Genomic DNA, 19,412 nt, shown 5'->3' on the forward strand with positions numbered 1-19,412 from the left:
TATCGTATGGCGATAAATAACCATTGCTGGGTAATAGGTCTAGTGCACAGTCCTCTGGCTTGTGTTTTTCCTGGCATGTACTCATGGTGGCTTTTAAGTAGATCATTTCCCTTAGTGAATGAAATTATACTAGAAACTCTGGTAAAGTGAAAAGTAGTACTTTACAGAGTAACCTTAAAATGGCCTGAGAGACCTCAGATTTGGGGGACTTGTGCTTCTGAAATCCATCTGCTCTACAGTTGCTTCAATCAGTTGGTTTGTTTTCTTAGCTCTTCTCTCCCCTCCTAATATTTCCGGTTGCTGTGATAATCCACATGACTTGGATCAAACCCTGAATATTTGTAACATAACTAGGAATCAAGAATAAGCAGAATTAATAACATTCTAGGATCACTGAATTAGTGATGGGATTACCCTTAGAGCTGTTCCATTTCTTTTTAAATTCAGATTTGTTTATGACAGCGCAAAAGTGAATGTTTCCCCCTCCCCCTGTGTTGCCTCCTAGAAATGGCTGAGCAGGAGCGCTTCCTGCTGCACCAGGAGACGCTGCCTGAACAGCTGCTGGCCGAGAAGCAGCTGAGTCTCAGTGCGATGCCGGTACTGACTGCACCACAGCTCATTGGCGTACGTGCTTTTCAAATCCCTGCACCACTTCGTAGTCTCAAAACCACCTCAGTGTTTCCTGGACCACGTAGTACAGTTCCTCAGAGTAGTCATCTCTCCATTTCTTATTTTCCTGGTCACTTTCCCCTGGAGTCAGGTGTCAGAAGCTGCTTATGAGCAGGGTGCCAGTTAGCAGAAAGCAGTGGGTCAGCCTCTGCCCCCCATAGCTCTCTGCCTGTTCCTCAAGACGCTTATCCAGGCGACCAGAAGAAATTACTTCCATTGTGCTTTTCTAGTACAGGACAGATATGTACCATGAGACATAGTTCAGGCTCTTCAAAAACAATGGTTTTAGGAACTGGATTTGCATAGCCTCTAAGTGCCATCGTCACCATTTCCCTCTGCAACATAGCACATTCCTGAGGACATAGCTAGATTAGGGGCTGCAACCCAGATAAGGTAATTTTGTTGCTGTGCACACTTAATAGCCTTAATTCTGCTTCTCTCTTTTCCTTTCAAGAAAGCATTTCCAATGCAAAAGCGGTGTCATAGAATCACCTTGAATTGCCCTAATTATGTTACTAAGAAAGCAGACAATTCAAAAACTTCAGTATTTTAGTCATTATTAGTAACACATTTCCTATCATTGAGCTCACAGCAGCCTCTCCTGATAGAGCACATTTAATTTAAAAATCTAAGGGGCTGTTGCCTCTAAGACTCACCATTATTTTATGTATTGGTAAGAAGGAAAAAGTTGTCCAAATTTACCTTGATACTGAATCAATTTTAATACTACCTTCCAATTTCAGGGATGTTAACATTGTGGGGAAAAAAGGTTCAGAAACAGTGAAATAAAATATTGTTTTCAAGTGTTGTAAGACAATGACAACAAGTAGATAGCTTTTCTTCTGAAATGGTTTGAGTATTGTCTTTGCTGTTAAAGGATTATGTGCAGTATTTTAAAATGAAATTTGTTATGTTATAAATAATTTTTGGAAAAAGAAGTTAGGAAAAATTCAAATTGATATTGTTAATAAGGCAAGCATTTTTCTGATTATAAAATTACGGGACATTTATGATCATATACAGTCAGCTGTGATCTACCCAACCAGGGGTAACCATTGGTAACATATTGGTGTGTTTTGTTATCTCTTAAGTAAACTGTAGACCAACTGCATGCTTTCTCATAGGTCTCAATTTTTAAAACTATTGAAAGGGCAACATTTCAAAAGCATTATAGCCAGCTTTAAAAATGCAAGGGCAGCTGTTTATTACAGAGTATGCTTGAAAGAGTACTGAAATGTATACTATCTTGAACTTATGAATATAAATTTACTGGCATTTTAGAAGTATATATACCAAGTTATACAAGTTAGTTACTGTGAATGAACATAGGTGTGTTTTAAAAGACAGTTTGCTGTGAGGTAGATGGAGTTTACTTTCCAAACGTGTTGCTGTTCTTTGCTATAAAGATACCTATAGACGTGATGACTTCTCTGTAAATCTCTCCAGTCTTGGTTATATGAAGAGTTAAAATAATTCTCTACCTTATTTTAACTTGCCATAGCTGTATATCTGTGAAGAAAACAGAAGAGCTAATGAGTATGATTTCAAGAAAGCTTTGGACTTGCTTGAATATATTGACGAGGTAAGTAAAATCACTTGATGATCTCAGGCAAGGATCACAATTTGTGTATGGTTTTCTGTAGAACTGAGTACATCTTGAAAATGTCTTAATTTTAAAAGACTCTCAAAAAAATAAAATAAAAGACTTTCTGGTTCAGCTACCCGTAACTCTTGGAATACGTATAGCTCTTTAGAAAAGCTGTCAAGAGATCTCACCTCTTGATAATTCTCACACATTTCCAGGTGTCTTTTTCCCTGCACAAATAAAAAATGTTGCTTTTCAAGGTCCTGACATATTTTTTCTCTTTCATTTATTGAGTCGTTGTTAGTTTCTCAAACTGATATGCTGCTTGTCGATTTATTCTTCATAGTATTCACCCTAAGAGAAGCTGTTTCTCAGCCTTCTTTGAAAAAAAGATTATAATGATAATTCTGTAGGGTGAGTAGTCGGCTCTGCAATTGAAAGTAGTTTGGTAGATTATAAAGACAATAATATGTTGGCTTTTATGTTACTCTGTTTAAAATCTTGACTCTCTCAAGCTTCTTGATAAAATCAGATTATCTCAGAATAATCGGAAACAAATTCACACAAAGTTCTTAATAGTTTTACTCTTCTGAGTAGTATTAACGTCTCAAAGAAAGGGAAATTTTTTTAAATTATAAATTAAAGCATAATAATATTTATGTGGAATTAGGAATTGACATAACTCAAATTTAAGCATGTATTTTTTTAAATCAGGACTTAATGAGGATTTTTTTGTTTTGCTGTGAAGGAGGAAGATATAAATATAAATAATCTAAAACTGGAAATCCTTTGCAAAGCTCTTCAGAGAGATAAGTAAGTTCCCATAGTGTGAATACAAGACATGGTTTTGGAAAAGGACTCTTTAGGAAGATTATGATACCATACACATCAAATCGTTTTGTAACCTAATTGCATTGTAACGTATATTATAAAAATGTTAATGGTTTCATTAGCAATCCTAATGTTTTTATTCAATAATTAAGGAATAGCTTAAGGACTTGGGGCCACTGGTATAATTCTCTACTTTTGATTTTAAATTTTACACTGTCAGTTGGCACAGAAATGTGTATGTTCCTTATTTTCACAGAAGTTGGGCCAGTTCTGCCAAGAAAGACTTGAGGCTACAAATTTTTTTTTTTTTTTAATAAGAAGTTAGTACAGTTTGAGAATCAGTACCCTCTTCTAAGTTATTGTGACGTCTTTTTCACTGTAATCTCCCTACATAGGAGGATTTCTGTCCACTGGAACGGTGGTATTAAGATTCAGTGGCAAAGAGAGACAGAATAATCAGCTGTAGAGATGGATTTTTCCCACGGAAAGAATTTTAAAGGGAGCATGACTTGAGTGCTAAAAGCCTTCTCTACTCGGTTTTCCTTTTTCCTGTGGCTTTGAGAAATGGCAATGGAACTATTTTTACTAAAGCATTTCTTCCTCTAATCACTCCCAGATAGTTAAAATTGTTGTCAAATTTGGTCTTGGAGGCCATCCTCCGAAGCATCTGGCTCTGCCTGTTGGATTCTCCTTCGCAATCATAAAAGATGTATTATGTCATTTGACTGGAATACCTTGTCTTGGCTTCCTGATTAAACACTCTACGGTATCATGAGGGGTATAGCCATTGATTACTACAAAGGAGTGGTTCTGTGGGTTTGTATTTCAGTAGTAGATAATCTCAACTAGATAAAGGAAGCTTTTTAGGTTACACCAGACACTGGTTGCCATTTTACTTTTATGAGAAACAGAATATAACATTCTTTAACTATCACCTGTGCTCTGAAGGGTCATACTTTAGGGTCGTTACTAGGTTGTTACATATAGAATTTTCTTGGGAAAGATACCTCACTACTTGGTTTTGACATCAAATACATGCTGGTTATATTGGGCGAATAGCTACCTGAGTATAGCATCTCCTATCTAATAGAGAGACTCTGGGTATATCCAACATTTAATAAAGCTCCTTTATTTAAATAGTTTTCAACAGTATCACAAAACTCAAGATTCTTCACCCCCTACAAACATCAAAACAAATCCACAATAGCAAACAAGTCATTTGTTTCAGATTGTGGCCACAGTTCCATTTTCTCCTCACAGTGATTTTGTTTTCTAGCTGGTCCAGTTCAGATGGTAAAGATGATCCAATTGAAGTATCTAAAGACAGTATATTTGTGAAAATCTTGCAGAAACTTTTAAAAGATGGTAAGTGGTTTGTTCATGTTGGAAATTAGTGTCACTCCTCAGTTTTAGAATCTTAGAATAATGGGGATTTGCCTAGGTGTCAAATGCCAGGGGGTTAAAATTAAACGGTATCATACTTAGAGAAACTTGTTTAAAATAAAGGGAGGGCTCTTTCCTCCCCTACATGTTGGGGAGCTGTGTCATGGTGGAGTTGCCGTCTGCTTGGCCACTTAACTCTTGTGAAGATTGAAAACCTAAAATGTGACTTTTTTGGTATATCCCGTACTGAACTGGCCATACCATGCCTGAGAGCAAACTACAAAATGTTTTATCAATCCATTTTGGACATTAATACTATAAAATTAGTTTTAAGAACAAAATAAGGGGCTTCCCTGGTGGTCCAGTGGTTAAGACTTCACCTTCCAATGCAGGGGGTGCGGGTTCGATCCCTGGTTGGGGAGCTAAGATCCCACATGTTTCAGGGCCAAGAAACCAAAACATAAAACAGAAGCAATATTGTAACAAACTCAATAAAGACTTTAAAAATGGTCCTCGTCAAAAAAAAAAAAAAAGAACAAAATAAAAGGAGACAGGAAGGGAGTATGTTTTGTATATGTTTTGTACCTAAGACAAGTGAGCAAAATTCCATTTGCTGATCGAGGTGCAAGTAAGTAAAGAAGCGTTTGTGGTTAAATGTTTATTATGAAGGGAGAAGATGAGTTAGAGGGTACTTAACTTTTACTTTAATGTAACTGGAGGTTAATATATGGAGAAAGACTAGAGGTGAGAGATTTTCCACATTTTATACATGAAGACAAGTGTGGCTCATTTGTTGTAGAATTATTAAATCAAAATATACGATGATGGGCTTCCCTGGTGGCGCAGTGGTTGCGAGTCCGCCTGCCGATGCAGGGGACATGGGTTTGTGCCCCGGTCCGGGAAGATCCCACATGCCGCGGAGCGGCTGGGCCCGTGAGCCATGGCCGCTGAGCCTGCGCGTCCGGAGCCTATGCTCCGCAACGGGAGAGGCCACAACAGTGAGAGGCCCGCGTACCGCAAAAAAAAAAAAAAAAAAATATATATATATATATATATATATATATATATATACACATATATGATGATAATCCAGGCAGTGTGCAAAATAGGCTAACCTAGTGTTTACCAATCTTTTCAGATGTAAGGACACTCTCTTTAATACCAGCTGGAAAAAAGTACACAATGACAAAAAACCACAGTAAATTCAGCAGCCCTTCTAAACGGATGTGGATTTTATTCATGATGCTGACATTTACACACATTCGGAAATTTCTGTACATATATCTGCAAGACACATTATTTAATCTACATAAGACATGCGCGGCCCAGTGCCTGGTACATAGTAGTCACCCAACAAACATTTGTTCTTTGAATGCCTAGAATTATTTTACAGATTCATAGCCCCAGTTCTTCTGTAATAGATTCCACTCTCCGGTCCTCTGCTTGAGAATCACTGGCTTAACCGAAATGACGGGGGCCTCAGAGAAGCACTGCGGAGCTCACCACACCAACCAGTGTGCCGAGGGGAAAGGGCGCTGAACTTGGTGTTTACACCGGAAGTTCACTCCGGATAGAGCTGTCCACCTCAGCATTGACCTGGGTGTTTACTTATGAAAAATGAATACTTGACTACCCCACATTGACAGTAGATTTACTGAATGCTTTTATTTTCAAAGATGAATAAATAACACAAAGGCAATTAAGCCTTTTCATTGTCAAAAAAATAAAAAATTAAATAATGAAGGGGTATAGCAAAAGAAAATATCTTTTGCTTAAAAATACTTGAAATTCAGACAGAGTTAAAATATATCTATTAGGCTTTTTCTCTTTGCTAGATTTGGAATTGAAGAAATAACTGGATATGGTTGATTTCTCTGTGCTGTTGAAGAGATTCATTCGGACCCATATCTGATGCTTTCCATGAAGTTAGCTCTTGTAAAGGGGCCACTGAACCGAATTGTGGCTAATTAAGTATTTGGTGCTATTTAAAGTTCACTTTTCAGTTGTTGCTATTTTTAGATTATAAATCATAGATGGAAAACAGAAACCTATAATTTTACAAAAAGAATTATTAAATTTTGACCAAAGGACAAAAACAAGTGGAAACTATTATATATAAATTATAATATGTAATGATATAATATATAATACATATATATTAATAACATACATTTATAATATTATATATATATTATAAAACCAAGCCAAAGACATTTATTTTTGGAACCTTTTAATAATATAGCTTCCATGTACAAGAATAAATGTTTTTTTTGGTTTTTTGGGGGTTTTTTTAATTTATTTTATTTATTTTTGTCTGTGTTGGGTCTTTGCTGTACGCAAGCTTTCTCTAGTTGCATCAAGTGGGGGCTGCTCTTAGTTGCGGTGTGTGGGCTTCTCACTGCAGTGGCTTCTCTTGTTGCAGAGCATGGGCTCTAGGCACACAGCCTTCAGTAGTTGTGGCACGTGCACTCAGTAGTTGTGGCTTGCGGGCTCTAGAGCGCAGGCTCAGGAGTTGTGGCACAGGGGCTTAGTTGTTCCACGGCATGTAGGATCTTCCTGGACCAGGGCTCAAACCCATGTCCCCTGTATTGGCAGGTGGATTCTTAACCACTGTTCCACCAGGGAAGCCCAAGAGTAAATGTTTTTTAAAGGGCAGATTCTGAAGGTAGATATAGATAACTTCACATTGTATTTCATAGACTTGGGCAGCCCAACAATTACTTCAGCCTGTGGAATGAATTCAGCCTGCAGATATATTTAAATTACCCACCTGGAGCTTTTCAGTTTTTACATGTTATTAAAGTACATTATACGTACAGAAAAAAATGCACGTCATTGCATGGAGTATAACATTTTTCCTAATTAGTCGCTGGCATTTAATAGTTGAGAAGAGTTCTTACGAAAGTCTTGTTTTCTGACTTGTCTTAAAAATCAAAAGATTTGCCTATACCAGACTGAAATGTTTACCTGGCAGCTGTCAGCTGGAGCTGATGAGCACTGCCCACTTTGAATGGGGCGCTGGTCCTAAGTTTACCAAAGCCCCTAGGCCATCTTTCTCATGGTACCTGCCAGGGCTTTGCAGGCATTTGAGTTTTTTTGACTCCTGCTCTAAAGAAAAATAAACCATCAAATATTATGTCTAACAGAAGGCATGCATTATAAAAATAGAAGTTAAATAAGATGGTTTTTTTAAGAGAATTAATCTTTAGGAAATTAATGTGATATTTTCACGAGTGTAATGCTGTTTTAGAGAGAAAAAGTCTCTCTTGAAAGTGTGTTAATTGTAATAAATGATATATAAATATTGCAGATTTAGTCTCATAACACTTATTATGAGATTTTTTATTGTATAATAATTGAGTATCAAAAATGGTGCTAGGCACTTAGATGGTATTAAAAATAAACAGTATTTGATTTTGAGAAACTTATGATAATGTAACAAACTATAAAATATTGCCTTATTAATTTAAAATGTTTCCTCCAGTTCTCTTTATTTATAAAATGAGAAAAATCGTACATACTGTTTTGTGACTACACAGATGCGCATTGGCTTTCCAGCTCAATAGAGGACTGACTGATGAAGACATAGTTCTTCCCCCTCTCCAGTTGTAGAGAGAAACTGTGATACGTTTGGCGACACTGTAGATAGCTTTCACGGCAGTGTTTCTACTAAATTATTTTCCTGAATAGGAGAATATTGTTTGACCTACTTGTTTTCTTCTCTTTTTAAAAAATTTTTAAACAATTAAATAAACTTGAAATACAAAATAAAGTTGATCAACTTCAAGGAAAATACATATTACCAAAGTTGACTCTAGAAAATAATTATTTAAAAATTAAGCAGACCAATCACCCCAGGAAAAAAACATTAAAAACCGGTTCTCAAATAAGCACCTCTGCAGTGAAGCATTTCTAGAGTGTGGGAAGACCACCCATCCAAGCAAACAGTGGATCTTTGATCTGGGAGACAGATAAATGTCTGAAAGTCTTTTAAGAAGATATGGTATAACTTGTCTTCCTTGATAATTCAGATTCCTGTCTTTCAAATTTTACATGTGGGTTATAAGCAATCTTTCACTGATACCTTCTACCTCTCACTATACAGCTGCTTGGAAAGCTGTTTCCTCGGGCTTGAAATACTTATTTTCAAGTGATTATTAGTTTAAAACTTCCACACCGAAGGAATGGCTTAAGCTGTGGAGAGACGTGAAAGTGTTTCAGATTGTATTAAATACTTTAAATAGAGTGGCTGTTTTGACCACTAGGGCGAAGAACAGTCACACAGCCCCTGCTAAGTAAGGAATGTCATATTCTCAGGCCTGCGAGTATGCTTGGCAGATGGGAAGGAATTTAGAACAGAGTATTTCCCAATAGCAGAGTGACGTTATATTTTAAATAGAAGCACAGGTGTTTTTGTCATCAGTCATCTCAGTTCGTTTGAGAGTTATGTGAAAAAAAAAAAAAAGTTCTGTGTTTGTGTTTATAGGCATTCAGCTCAGTGAGTACCTGCCAGAGGTGAAGGACCTGCTGCAATCAGACCAGTTGGGAAGCTTGAAGTCCAATCCTTACTTTGAGTTTGTTTTGAAAGCTAATTATGAGTACTATGTCCAGGGACAAATGTGATTTTGCTAAAATGGTCATTGTTCCTGAAAATTTGTATGAGTGTGTCCTTATAAAAATTTTAGACCTTAAATATCTAGAAGTTTGTACAGTTTTATAACATGTATTCCTGAACTTTTTATACTGTATTTGGAAGCTACTACAAAATATTTGTATGACTGTGGTTTTAGTTTTTGTTTACATGATAATTTTTTCTTCCTCTTTTCCTCTGAAGTTTATCTGTGGGTTTCATACTTGCTCCCCTTCCTTTTTATCTCACTCCATCCAGGGCCCTGGTTCTGGCTACGTGTATGCACGGGTCACTTCTAGGCTTCAGCCTCTGTAACTCTAAAAATGGCAAGACTGCACTAAGTTGTCTCTGAAATTGCTGTGGCTCTGGATGTTACGTACTGGACAGTGTCTGGAATAGTTGGTGTCCATTTTGGTTAGGTCTGGGGAAAATATCTAGTGGGATAAATGTCAAAATTTGCTAACTTATTATGAAACTAAAGGACAAAGTGGGCCTAATTCATTGTGAGCTTGATAACTGATTACTTCACTGGGAAAAATGTCAGACTTTTCTACATAAATAATAGAGTATTAATAAAAGTATTTTGGTGAATAAAACATATTTATGTGGCTTTCTAATCTATCTATAAGTTACCGTATAATAGGTTATAACCTGTCAGTATGGGGATTCAGTCAGGTTTATGCATTTTCAGGATGATTTACACTGAATTCCATCTTTACCACAGTCTGTCTAGCTAATCTAAGGTGTGTGTAATGCTAGAAACCTTTATAGGTTTTCCTAATGTGGCAACTGATTTAACTGAAGAGTAGTTGTTCTCAAAGGTTTGTCCTGACCAATGTTGTCACTCAGTTTTTATCGGGCTTTAAATAAAGATGGAGTTGCTGGCATATTCAGGCTTTGGCCCAGTTGAATCCTCACTAAACAACTTGCTCCAACAGCTGAAAAGGTCAGGAGTTAAATATGGTGAAGAGAGTCCGGTTCCCGGCTTCACAAAGTGCAGCTCTCGCGCGCTGTCCCCTGCAGGCTTTAGACCCCGCCTCTGAGCATGTGTGGAAGGACGGCTTCATGGAAGAGCTGCTCTCGGCCGTCACCAAAGGAGGGAAACGGGCAGCCTCGCCTCTGTCTGCAGCGCGGGGCGCAGTTAGGGATATCCTGAAGGGCACTAGGGGAAGTTAGGGAGAGGAACTTGTCAGACGGCACAAGAATTCTTGTGTTAGAAGACTTTGGTTTTACCAAAAGGTGAGGGCCCTACGGTTCTCACCTGTGAGATCCTGTCAGGTGATGCTGTGACTGGGACACAGGACCCTGCCACCTTCATGCGCTGCCACAAACCCAGTTATCCCCGTGTGACGAAAGCCAGTCTGACGATGACCCCGGCCCATGGACCCGAGGATGTGAAGCTGCTGCTCTCACAGCAGGATGGATGGTTGTCTCATTTTGAGGGAGAAAAAGGCTCTCTCTTCTACCCCTGTTAGAGATGGTAGCCATAGCTCCAAAATGGTTGGGTTTCTTAAAAGTTATTTTAACAGGAGTACTGAAATTAAGGCCTAAAATATTGAGTAATTTTTTCTTCTAAATTTTAAAAATTTGTTGCACAACGTAGTCTTCATTAAAGAATTACTGATTTTTATATAAACTGAGTAGTTGACGATGACAAAGTGTAAAGGTGCTGTAAAGGGTGAACATGTTTACTAGGAAAGAGAAAGTGTACTGACTTGGAAAAGGTTTTCTTCACTCCTGTCTTTGAACGCTGCTTGAAAAGTCACAGCTTGCGGCCCCAGTTAAATCAAACAGGAAGGTTGGGGGTTTGATCGTGAGCAACAGGCTTTGTGTGTGGCTGTGTTTTAGGAACTTGTGAACGTGTCGAGGATTAAGACAGAATTTGAGAATCACAGCAAGAGACGGTGCTGGAATTCTTGGTGAGGTGGAAGGCGACTGATGCCCTCAGTTTTAGGGATTTCGTTTCTGAAGAAAACTTTTTAGAAATCGGGTTGTGCTGCTTTTTATACTTTGGGGTCTGAATCGTGTTTTTCACAGCTTCACCCTCCAGGTGTAGGGGGCTGTCGGGAATAGGTGTGAAGCATGCTCCTCGAGGTGACTGGGCCTGAAGGAGAGCCACGCCGAGGTGGCTGCAGCCTCGCTCCCCACGCACGTGTGCGTTTTGAGGCTAATAACTACGAAAGTATTAGTGTAGCCTGCCTACCTGTTCCTAGAGACTTTATTCAAGGAACGCTTCTAAAGAAAACAGCTTTCTATATTCCTATGTAAAATTCACTCATTAAAGACCAAGGTATAAGTACTGTAGAAAATGTGAAACCTATTAAGAAAAAAGAAGTGCGTGGAGGAAAATAAACCCCTGTAATCCCACCAGCCAGAAATAACTTCGGTTACCATTTTGAAATATATCCTAGATTGTGCATGTATCAGTATTGGACTGTGCATGTGTTACCTTTTGTAACCTGCTTATTTTGATGTGAGGTATCGTGAGCATTTCTGTGTATCTTTAATCTGGTATTTCTCAACCTTCCTTTTTTTTTTTAGCATCTTTATTGGAGTATAATTGCTTTACAATGGTGTGTTAGTTTCTGCTTTATAACAAAGTGGATCAGCTGTATGTATACATATATCCCCATATTTCCTCCCTCTTGCATCTCCCTCCCACTCTCCCTATCCCACTCCTCTAGATGGTCACAAAGTACCGAGCTGATCTCCCTGTGCTGTGCGGCTGCTTCCCACTAGCTATCTATTTTACGTTTGGTAGTGTATATATGTCCATGACACTCTCTCACTTCGTCCCAGCTTACCCTTCCCCCTCCCCGTATCCTCAAGTTCATTCTCTAGTAGGTCTGTGTCTTTATTCCCATCCTGCCCCTAGGTTCTTTATAACCTTTTTTTCTTTAGATTCCATATATATGTGTTAGCATACGGTATTTGTTTTTCTCTTTGACTTACTTCACTCTGTATGACAGACTCTAGGTCCATCCACCTCACTACAAATAACTCAATTTTGTTTCTTTTTATGGCTGAGTAATATTCCATTGTATTTATGTGCCACATCTTCTTTATCCATTCATCTGTCAACCTTCCTTTTCATTATCACTCCTCCTAAGGAGACTTCTTAAGACAATTTTCTTTAATCACTCTGCTCCCTTCACCCCCTCTGAAAGTTTAATACCACAAATCTATTGTATATCTTTTTATGTACCACAGCCTTTGGAGCCACGCATCATTATAATATCTAAGATTTTCTTTTTAACCCCCTAAGAACCAACTTTTCCCCCTTCAAGAATGTATGTCTTCAGGGGCTTCCCTGGTGGCATAGTGGTTGAGAGTCTGCCTGCTGATGCAGGGGACGTGGGTTCGTGCCCCGGTCCGGGAGGGTCCCACGTGCCGCGGAGCGGCTGGGCCCGTGAGCCATGGCCGCTGGGCCTGCGCGTCTGGAGCCTGTGCTCCGCAACGGGAGAGGCCACAACAGTGAGAGGCCCGCGTACCGCAAAAAAAAAAAAAAAAAAAAAAGAATGTATGTCTTCAGTATTCTTCAAGGTACAATTTTTTTTAATGACTGCCTGACACTTTACCATATATGGCTGTATCATAATTTAACAGGTCTCTCTCTTCTTAACAGTCTTAAAAACACTTGGGTTAATGGTTTGGGGTTGGGTTGGGTTGGGGTTTTGTCTTTTTTCTTACCGTAATACTGGAATAAATCTGTACAAAAATCTTTGTTCATTCCAGATACATTTCAAATGACACTGACTCTTCCTGTTCAGTTAGTGATGACATTGATAAGTGGTCAGTGAACTGTTCTAATGATTTTTAGTGTCCTTTGCTCACCTCCCCCCTCTGTCCTCCTCCAAACACTTAGAAGAAAGGTACTGTACCATTTATCGTTTCTTGTGTTCCAGGCACTTACCTAGTTTCAACCTTCAAATCAGTCTTAAAGGAGTAGGTGGAGTGTCTCTGGAAGCCACCGGCCCCAGGCCACATAGCCCGTCAGAGGGGTGGGTACACCCAGATGTGCTTTACCAAAGTGCAGGCTTTCTTAACTAGTGGGCTGGGGTGGGGACGAGGGGAGCGGAGGGGGAGGAGAGGGGGAGGAGGCCAAAGGAAGCCTCGGATGGAATCATTAGTCCCTTAGAGATGCCAAAGCAGAGCGAGTCCCAGTCTGGGAAAACCAGTAGAAGATCGAAGTCCTCTCTTCCTGCCTGCCACGGTCAGCTGGACATTTGTGGATGTGTGGCTTGGGAGGGCAGTGAGTTGGTTTTTTCTTTCACCCCCCTGCTCACTGGAACGCTTCTGACTCTGTGCCTTGCCAGGCAGCCCCCCTCCCTGTTCTTTTTGAGATGACAGAGGACGGCTGCACATGGAGCCATGGCTTCATTTAAGATGTCTTTGGCCCTTCACTGGAAGAGGTCCCTCGAGGATCTGTTATGTTCCCGAACATACCAAGTGTTGGAGGAGGTTAAAGGGAGATAGGAAGCAGCCCCGAGCACTCCTAGGGAAGGGTGGGTCTCCCAAGCCGCTGTGTGTCCCAGGATGTGCTGTCTGGCTCATGGAGCCTTGGTTTGCTTCTTTTTAAAGCTAGCGCAGATAGTACCTGCCTCATGTACCTCCAGACAGTTACAGGATTAATGGAGCAACACAAAAACATGTGAAGCACTTTACAGATTCGTGTCTAAATAGGTAGGAAACACAGTAGAAGGCTTAGACTGCTTGAGATTGGGGACCACAGGTATGTGAGGAGCTGAGGGGATGCGGCTGGACTGGGTGTGAGCACAGTGGCTGGGCCCTAGTAGGAGGGCCTGTCAGAGGATCGAGCTAAGGCTGCCCCCGAAAACCTAGAAGCAGGAGCTCTATGTCGAGCATACCCTGCATGGCTGACCTTTCCTCAGGGTGTCTCTCAAAAGGCTGTGCAGGCAGTGGCCCACTTACTCAGGCGTGGGGTGCTGGGGTGATCCCCAGAGTGTACATGTATGGAGACGGCCTTCCACCTGCTCCTCAAGGCCATTTATGAGCCAATGAGAACTCAGCAGGACCAGGATGGGCCTGCGGCTGCCCTGTGATAGCCCTCGGGTACTATTTCAAGCCGCGCAGGTGTCCCAGCTGGCGTTCCCAAGCCCACCTCCCCAAGGTTTGCTGTACCAGCAGATCTCCGCTAGCTTGTGACTGCTTGATTCATAGCTTTTCATGTGTGTCTGAACCTAACAGACCCTGAGATTAGAAAGCTCGCTATAGGAGCGGAGTTGCCCTGAGCAACAGTCTGGCAAATACAACCTCCTTCCCCCTTAAGATGTCAACCAAACTCTTAGGTATTCAGTAAATGACAGCATACTTCTTCCTACCTTCAAGACCAAAATTTATTTATTCCCCTTACACTGTACATAGAGTGCATTTGCCAGGTTTTGTTTTTTTTCTAGTGTCGCCACTTCACACTGCCACAGCAGGACACAAGGTATCAAAGATGAAATGTAGCTCTGTCCATTATTCATGCATTCTCAAATTTCAGAAACTGAATATGAAGCCACAGTGGCATTATACTCACTACCGAGGCCCCGTACTAACCAAACTCCTTATTTTGTCATTGACTTTGGCCATTTTGGGGAAGGGCTGCCATGATGTGGGCTGCGGAGACGGGTTTCATATACTTTTATATCCCTCCTCAAGAGGACCCACACCTGGAGTCCCACCGCCAAATGTGAATGGTAGCTATTTTGGGAACACTTCGGCACATCAGAAAAATGAGTGGTTCCATTCTGGCTCACACCGCATCACTGATGTACCCCTTAAAGCATGTCACTGAGTTCATCACAGAAAATTGTTTCTCCTTGTGCCTTCCACAGCAAGGTTACAACTGTTCTCGTCCGGGAGCAGAGGTGGGGGAGGAGTGAGAAGCGCCAACTGGGTAACCTCCTCTGACCCCCACTCCACCTTACCATAAGTAGATAGATCCAAATCCTTCTAGAAAATTAGAAAGGCATATCCCCGTATATCAGCGGTATAAATAGAACGGCTTCCGCAGGCCCTGGTGGACCGGTGACTCTACAAGGTGGACTGGGAAGCGGCCGGCCTCGGCTGGGCGTCACCCTCTAAATATAACGATGAGTTTGTTCAGCCTTCGCAGCAGGAAAACGTTTTGCCCATCCTAGAGCGCGACGTCCTTGTCCTCTTTACCGAGAGGAGAGACGGGCGCGGCTTCATCTAGTAAGAACACCTCACCGTTCCCACCTCCAGGTCGTGGGCTGTGACCTTTGCCTTTCGGCCCCAGAAGCAGGGCCCTCAGTGAGCTCCGCCAAGGATGCGGGAGGGTAGGGCGCTCCGCGCGGCCCGCCGCACCCCGGAGCGCGCCAGTCACGCCCTGAAATTCACTGCCTTCACAAGCCCCCGAGCGCTCCGCGCGTCCCCGAGGCGGGCAGGTCCACGGGCCCTGGCTTTGCGCCCGGCGCTGCCACAGCCGGCCCGCGCCTCCTCCCCGGCGCTCCGCCCTTGCCTCCCGCCGCTAGCTGTCTGCCCCACGACAGCTGCGCGCCCGCCCGCCGCTGGTGACCCTCTCCGGTGGGGGTGGGGGCCGACGGGTCAGCCCTCTGGATTCGGGGAGCTCGGGGTGGGGGGAGAGACCAGGTTCTCTGGGGAGCTGGCGGGAGGGGTCGCCTGCCTCCCCTGCCCGGGACGCGGGTGTGACTGCTCCCCCGGTCCTCTCGGGCCCACCACTTGAACACGGCTCCCTCCTCCCTGGAGCCGCACTTGAGGTTCTGGGGTCTGAGCAAAGAACCCGAAGAAGGGGCGAAATGTGGGGCGCACCTCCTCGAGGCCCAGTGCGCGCCCAGCGGCCGGGGTCGGGGCAGGGCGGCGGCGGCGGACAGGTGCAGCCTGGTGCGCAGGCGCGCTGGCGCACGCCGCGCACGCGGTGACCCTCGCCGCACCCCAGGCCCTCCGCCGGGCAGCTGCGCGGGGTCGGGAGGGGCCGACCAGCGGGGAGACGCTCCATATACGGCCCGGCCCGCGTTACCTGGGTTCGGGCCAGGCCGCTCCTTCTTTGGTCAGCGCGGGGGACCCGGGCGGGGACCCAGGCCGCGAACCGGCCGGGGGAGGGGGCTCTAGTGCCCGACACCCAAATATGGCTCGAGAAGGGAAGCGACATTCCTGCGGGGCGGCGCGGGGGGAGCTCCCGAGGGCTATATAAAACCTGAGCTGGGAGACGAGCGGCCACCGCAGCGCCCCAGCCGGAGAGCAGCAGGTGTAGCCACCCGCCGAGGTAGGCGGGTTCGGGGTGGGGACAGGGGGACGGGGCACCACCGAAGGGAGTCCGGAGAACTCCGGGTAGGGCCCAGCCGACTCACTATATCAGTCCCAGCCCTGCGTCCTCAGTGCTGCGCCTCCGACCCCAGAGCCACGTGCGCTTTAAAGAAGAGACAGGAAACCTTCGTCCTTTGGAAACTTCTCCAAATTTATGCCCAGCCCCTTCGGGCTGCTCTCCCTGACACTTAGTTTGTGCCCAAGTAGATGAAAGGTTTTGCTCTAGTCGTCCTCAGGGCAGTTCCGTCCCAGCCGAGCCAAAGGACAGCAAGGGCCACTACTCCCCGGGTTCGCCGTCAGGCCCAAGGGCGCCTCGGTTGCGAGTCTGGTGTGTCGTGGGGGTCCGGAATAGACCATTCGTCCCCGGGTGGAGCGCCTAAGCCCTTCCCACGGCGTCTCCTTTCACCCTCACAGTCGCCCAGCGGGCAGGGTTCGCGGACCTTGACCCCCTAGGTGAGACCCCGGAGGTGTGGAGAGGGCGGCGCCTGCAGCCAAGGAAGAGAACCCTCGGGGACACTGTGCCCTGGGTTCCCAGATGGAGAAAAGCTCCGTGTGGTCTCCCCCCGGCGCAGGGCCCGGCAGCGAAGCTCGGCCCGGGTGGCATTAATTTCTTCCCCTTCGGGACCGCGCCGGGCTGGGGGCTGGGGGTGTCCATAGGCCCCGGGGGAGGGAGGGCACTCGGGATGGCGGGGCCTTCCGCCTGACACGCCGAGCGTCTCCACGGCCTTCCCGACCTTGCAGAAACCAGACACCATGTGTGACGAAGACGAGACCACCGCCCTCGTGTGCGACAATGGCTCCGGCCTGGTGAAAGCCGGCTTCGCCGGCGACGACGCCCCTAGGGCCGTGTTCCCATCCATCGTGGGCCGCCCTCGCCACCAGGTCAGGCTGCCAGTCCGCGGAGGGAGCCGGGCCGGGTCCCCGCTCAGCCCAGCCCCGCGCCACCCGGAGCCGCGGTAACGAGCTCGTGGTGTCTCCGCTCCGCAGGGCGTCATGGTGGGTATGGGGCAGAAAGACTCCTACGTGGGCGACGAGGCGCAGAGCAAGAGGGGTATCCTGACCCTCAAGTACCCCATCGAGCACGGCATCATCACCAACTGGGACGACATGGAGAAGATCTGGCACCACACCTTCTACAATGAGCTCCGCGTGGCCCCCGAGGAGCACCCCACCCTGCTCACCGAGGCCCCCCTCAACCCCAAGGCCAACCGCGAGAAGATGACCCAGATCATGTTTGAGACCTTCAACGTGCCGGCCATGTACGTGGCCATCCAGGCCGTGTTGTCCCTCTACGCCTCCGGCCGTACCACCGGTGAGTGCCCGGGAGCCGCCCCACCCCCTTCCCGAGCGCCGGGCACTGAGCCGCCGCTCACCGCCCGCCCCACCCCCGCGCAGGCATCGTGCTGGACTCGGGCGACGGCGTCACCCACAACGTGCCCATCTATGAGGGCTACGCGCTGCCTCACGCCATCATGCGCCTGGACCTGGCCGGCCGCGACCTCACCGACTACCTGATGAAGATCCTCACCGAGCGCGGTTACTCTTTCGTGACCACAGGTGCGCTGCTCCCCGGGCAGGCGGGCAGGCGGGCGGCCCGCGGGTCCCCTGGCCCCGCGCTGAGGGCTTCTCTCCCGCCCCGCCCCCCGCAGCCGAGCGCGAGATCGTGCGCGACATCAAGGAGAAGCTGTGCTACGTGGCCCTGGACTTCGAGAACGAGATGGCCACGGCCGCCTCCTCCTCCTCCCTGGAGAAGAGCTACGAGCTGCCCGACGGCCAGGTCATCACCATCGGCAACGAGCGTTTCCGCTGCCCGGAGACGCTCTTCCAGCCCTCGTTCATCGGTGAGCCCCGAGCGCCCGCCCCCCGGCCCCCGCCCGCCCCCGGGGCCCCTCGCCCGCCCGCTCACGCTCCTCCCCGTGGCCCCCAGGCATGGAGTCGGCGGGCATCCACGAGACCACCTACAACAGCATCATGAAGTGCGACATCGACATCAGGAAGGACCTGTACGCCAACAACGTCATGTCGGGCGGCACCACCATGTACCCGGGCATCGCCGACCGCATGCAGAAGGAGATCACCGCGCTGGCCCCCAGCACCATGAAGATCAAGGTGGGCGGCGCCCCCTCCCCCGCCCCGCTTCCCCGGCCCGCGAGGGGCTCCGGGCCGCGGCCGCGTCCCTGACGGACTGTCACTGTCACTGTCTTGCAGATCATCGCCCCGCCCGAGCGCAAGTACTCCGTGTGGATCGGCGGCTCCATCCTGGCCTCGCTGTCCACCTTCCAGCAGATGTGGATCACCAAGCAGGAGTACGACGAGGCCGGCCCCTCCATCGTCCACCGCAAATGCTTCTAGACGCCTCTCCGACAGCCGCGACTTCTCCCCAGGACGACGAATCCGCTTGCGGCGCAGGCGGCTGACCTCGAGCCACCGCGCGGCAACTGCCCTCCAACCACCTGCGCTGCTGCCGCCGCAAACCGACACTGTTTATAACGTGTACATACATTAACTTATTTACCTCATTTTGTTATTTGTAAAACGAAGGCCTGTGGAAGGAAATGGAAAACTTGAAGCATTAAACTCAGCCGTTCTGTTATGCTGCGTAAAGTTGTCTGTTGTGTTTATTTGCGTGGGCGGGGAGCGGCCGAGGTCGGGGAGGAAGAGGGACCCCATCTTCCTCCATCACTTTGCACAATACTCCGAATGAGTGCACGCCTTTCAAGACCGTAAATTAAGTCTTCCCCTGCTCACGGCTCTCCCCTCTGGCTCAGATCCATTCCCCAGAATGGCAGGCGCGCCGGGGCCCGACTTGACCTTCGGGCGTGTCCGGCTCTGCACTGCGCTCGGGTCGGCGGCGGCGCTGGGGCCGCGCGCGGGTGGCCAGGGGACGCCGCAGGCAGGGCGCTGACCGTGGTGCTGGGCCCAGGGGCCGCCCCGCAGCGCGCACTTACGCTCCGCCCGCGGCGGGCGTGGCCTTACAGAATCCGGGTTCCCTCCGGAATCTGCGATCTAATTGTGCTCATT

At 46.3% G+C, this 19,412-nt stretch overlaps 2 protein-coding genes across 3 annotated transcripts in view; both read left to right on the top strand.

Annotated features, from left to right (window-relative positions):
* The window catches only part of NUP133 (nucleoporin 133), a 57,219-nt gene extending 47,521 nt beyond the window's left edge, over positions 1–9,698 (top strand). The window contains exons 22-26 of one of the 2 annotated variants that reach the window (XM_073793675.1): positions 506–624; positions 2,171–2,251; positions 3,003–3,067; positions 4,362–4,450; positions 8,935–9,055. In XM_073793675.1, the coding sequence (XP_073649776.1) occupies positions 506–624; positions 2,171–2,251; positions 3,003–3,067; positions 4,362–4,450; positions 8,935–8,954 (374 nt within the window). In that variant the 3' untranslated portion in view covers positions 8,955–9,055. Of the gene's footprint in view, positions 1–505; positions 625–2,170; positions 2,252–3,002; positions 3,068–4,361; positions 4,451–8,934 lie in introns of both variants that reach the window. The other variant, XM_019941611.3, reaches the window with a different exon arrangement.
* Positions 9,699–16,207: 6,509 nt separating this feature from the next.
* On the top strand, positions 16,208–18,995 carry ACTA1 (actin alpha 1, skeletal muscle). Its single transcript, XM_019941614.3, has 7 exons — positions 16,208–16,350; positions 17,133–17,273; positions 17,379–17,703; positions 17,787–17,948; positions 18,041–18,232; positions 18,319–18,500; positions 18,600–18,995. Exons 2-7 carry the CDS (start codon positions 17,145–17,147, stop codon positions 18,741–18,743), a joined length of 1,134 nt encoding a protein of 377 aa, XP_019797173.1. The 5' UTR covers positions 16,208–16,350; positions 17,133–17,144; the 3' UTR covers positions 18,744–18,995.
* Positions 18,996–19,412: the final 417 nt, after the last annotated feature.

The sequence above is a fragment of the Tursiops truncatus genome, chromosome 16 (genome assembly GCF_011762595.2).
Source record: "Tursiops truncatus isolate mTurTru1 chromosome 16, mTurTru1.mat.Y, whole genome shotgun sequence".
NCBI lineage: Eukaryota > Metazoa > Chordata > Mammalia > Artiodactyla > Delphinidae > Tursiops > Tursiops truncatus.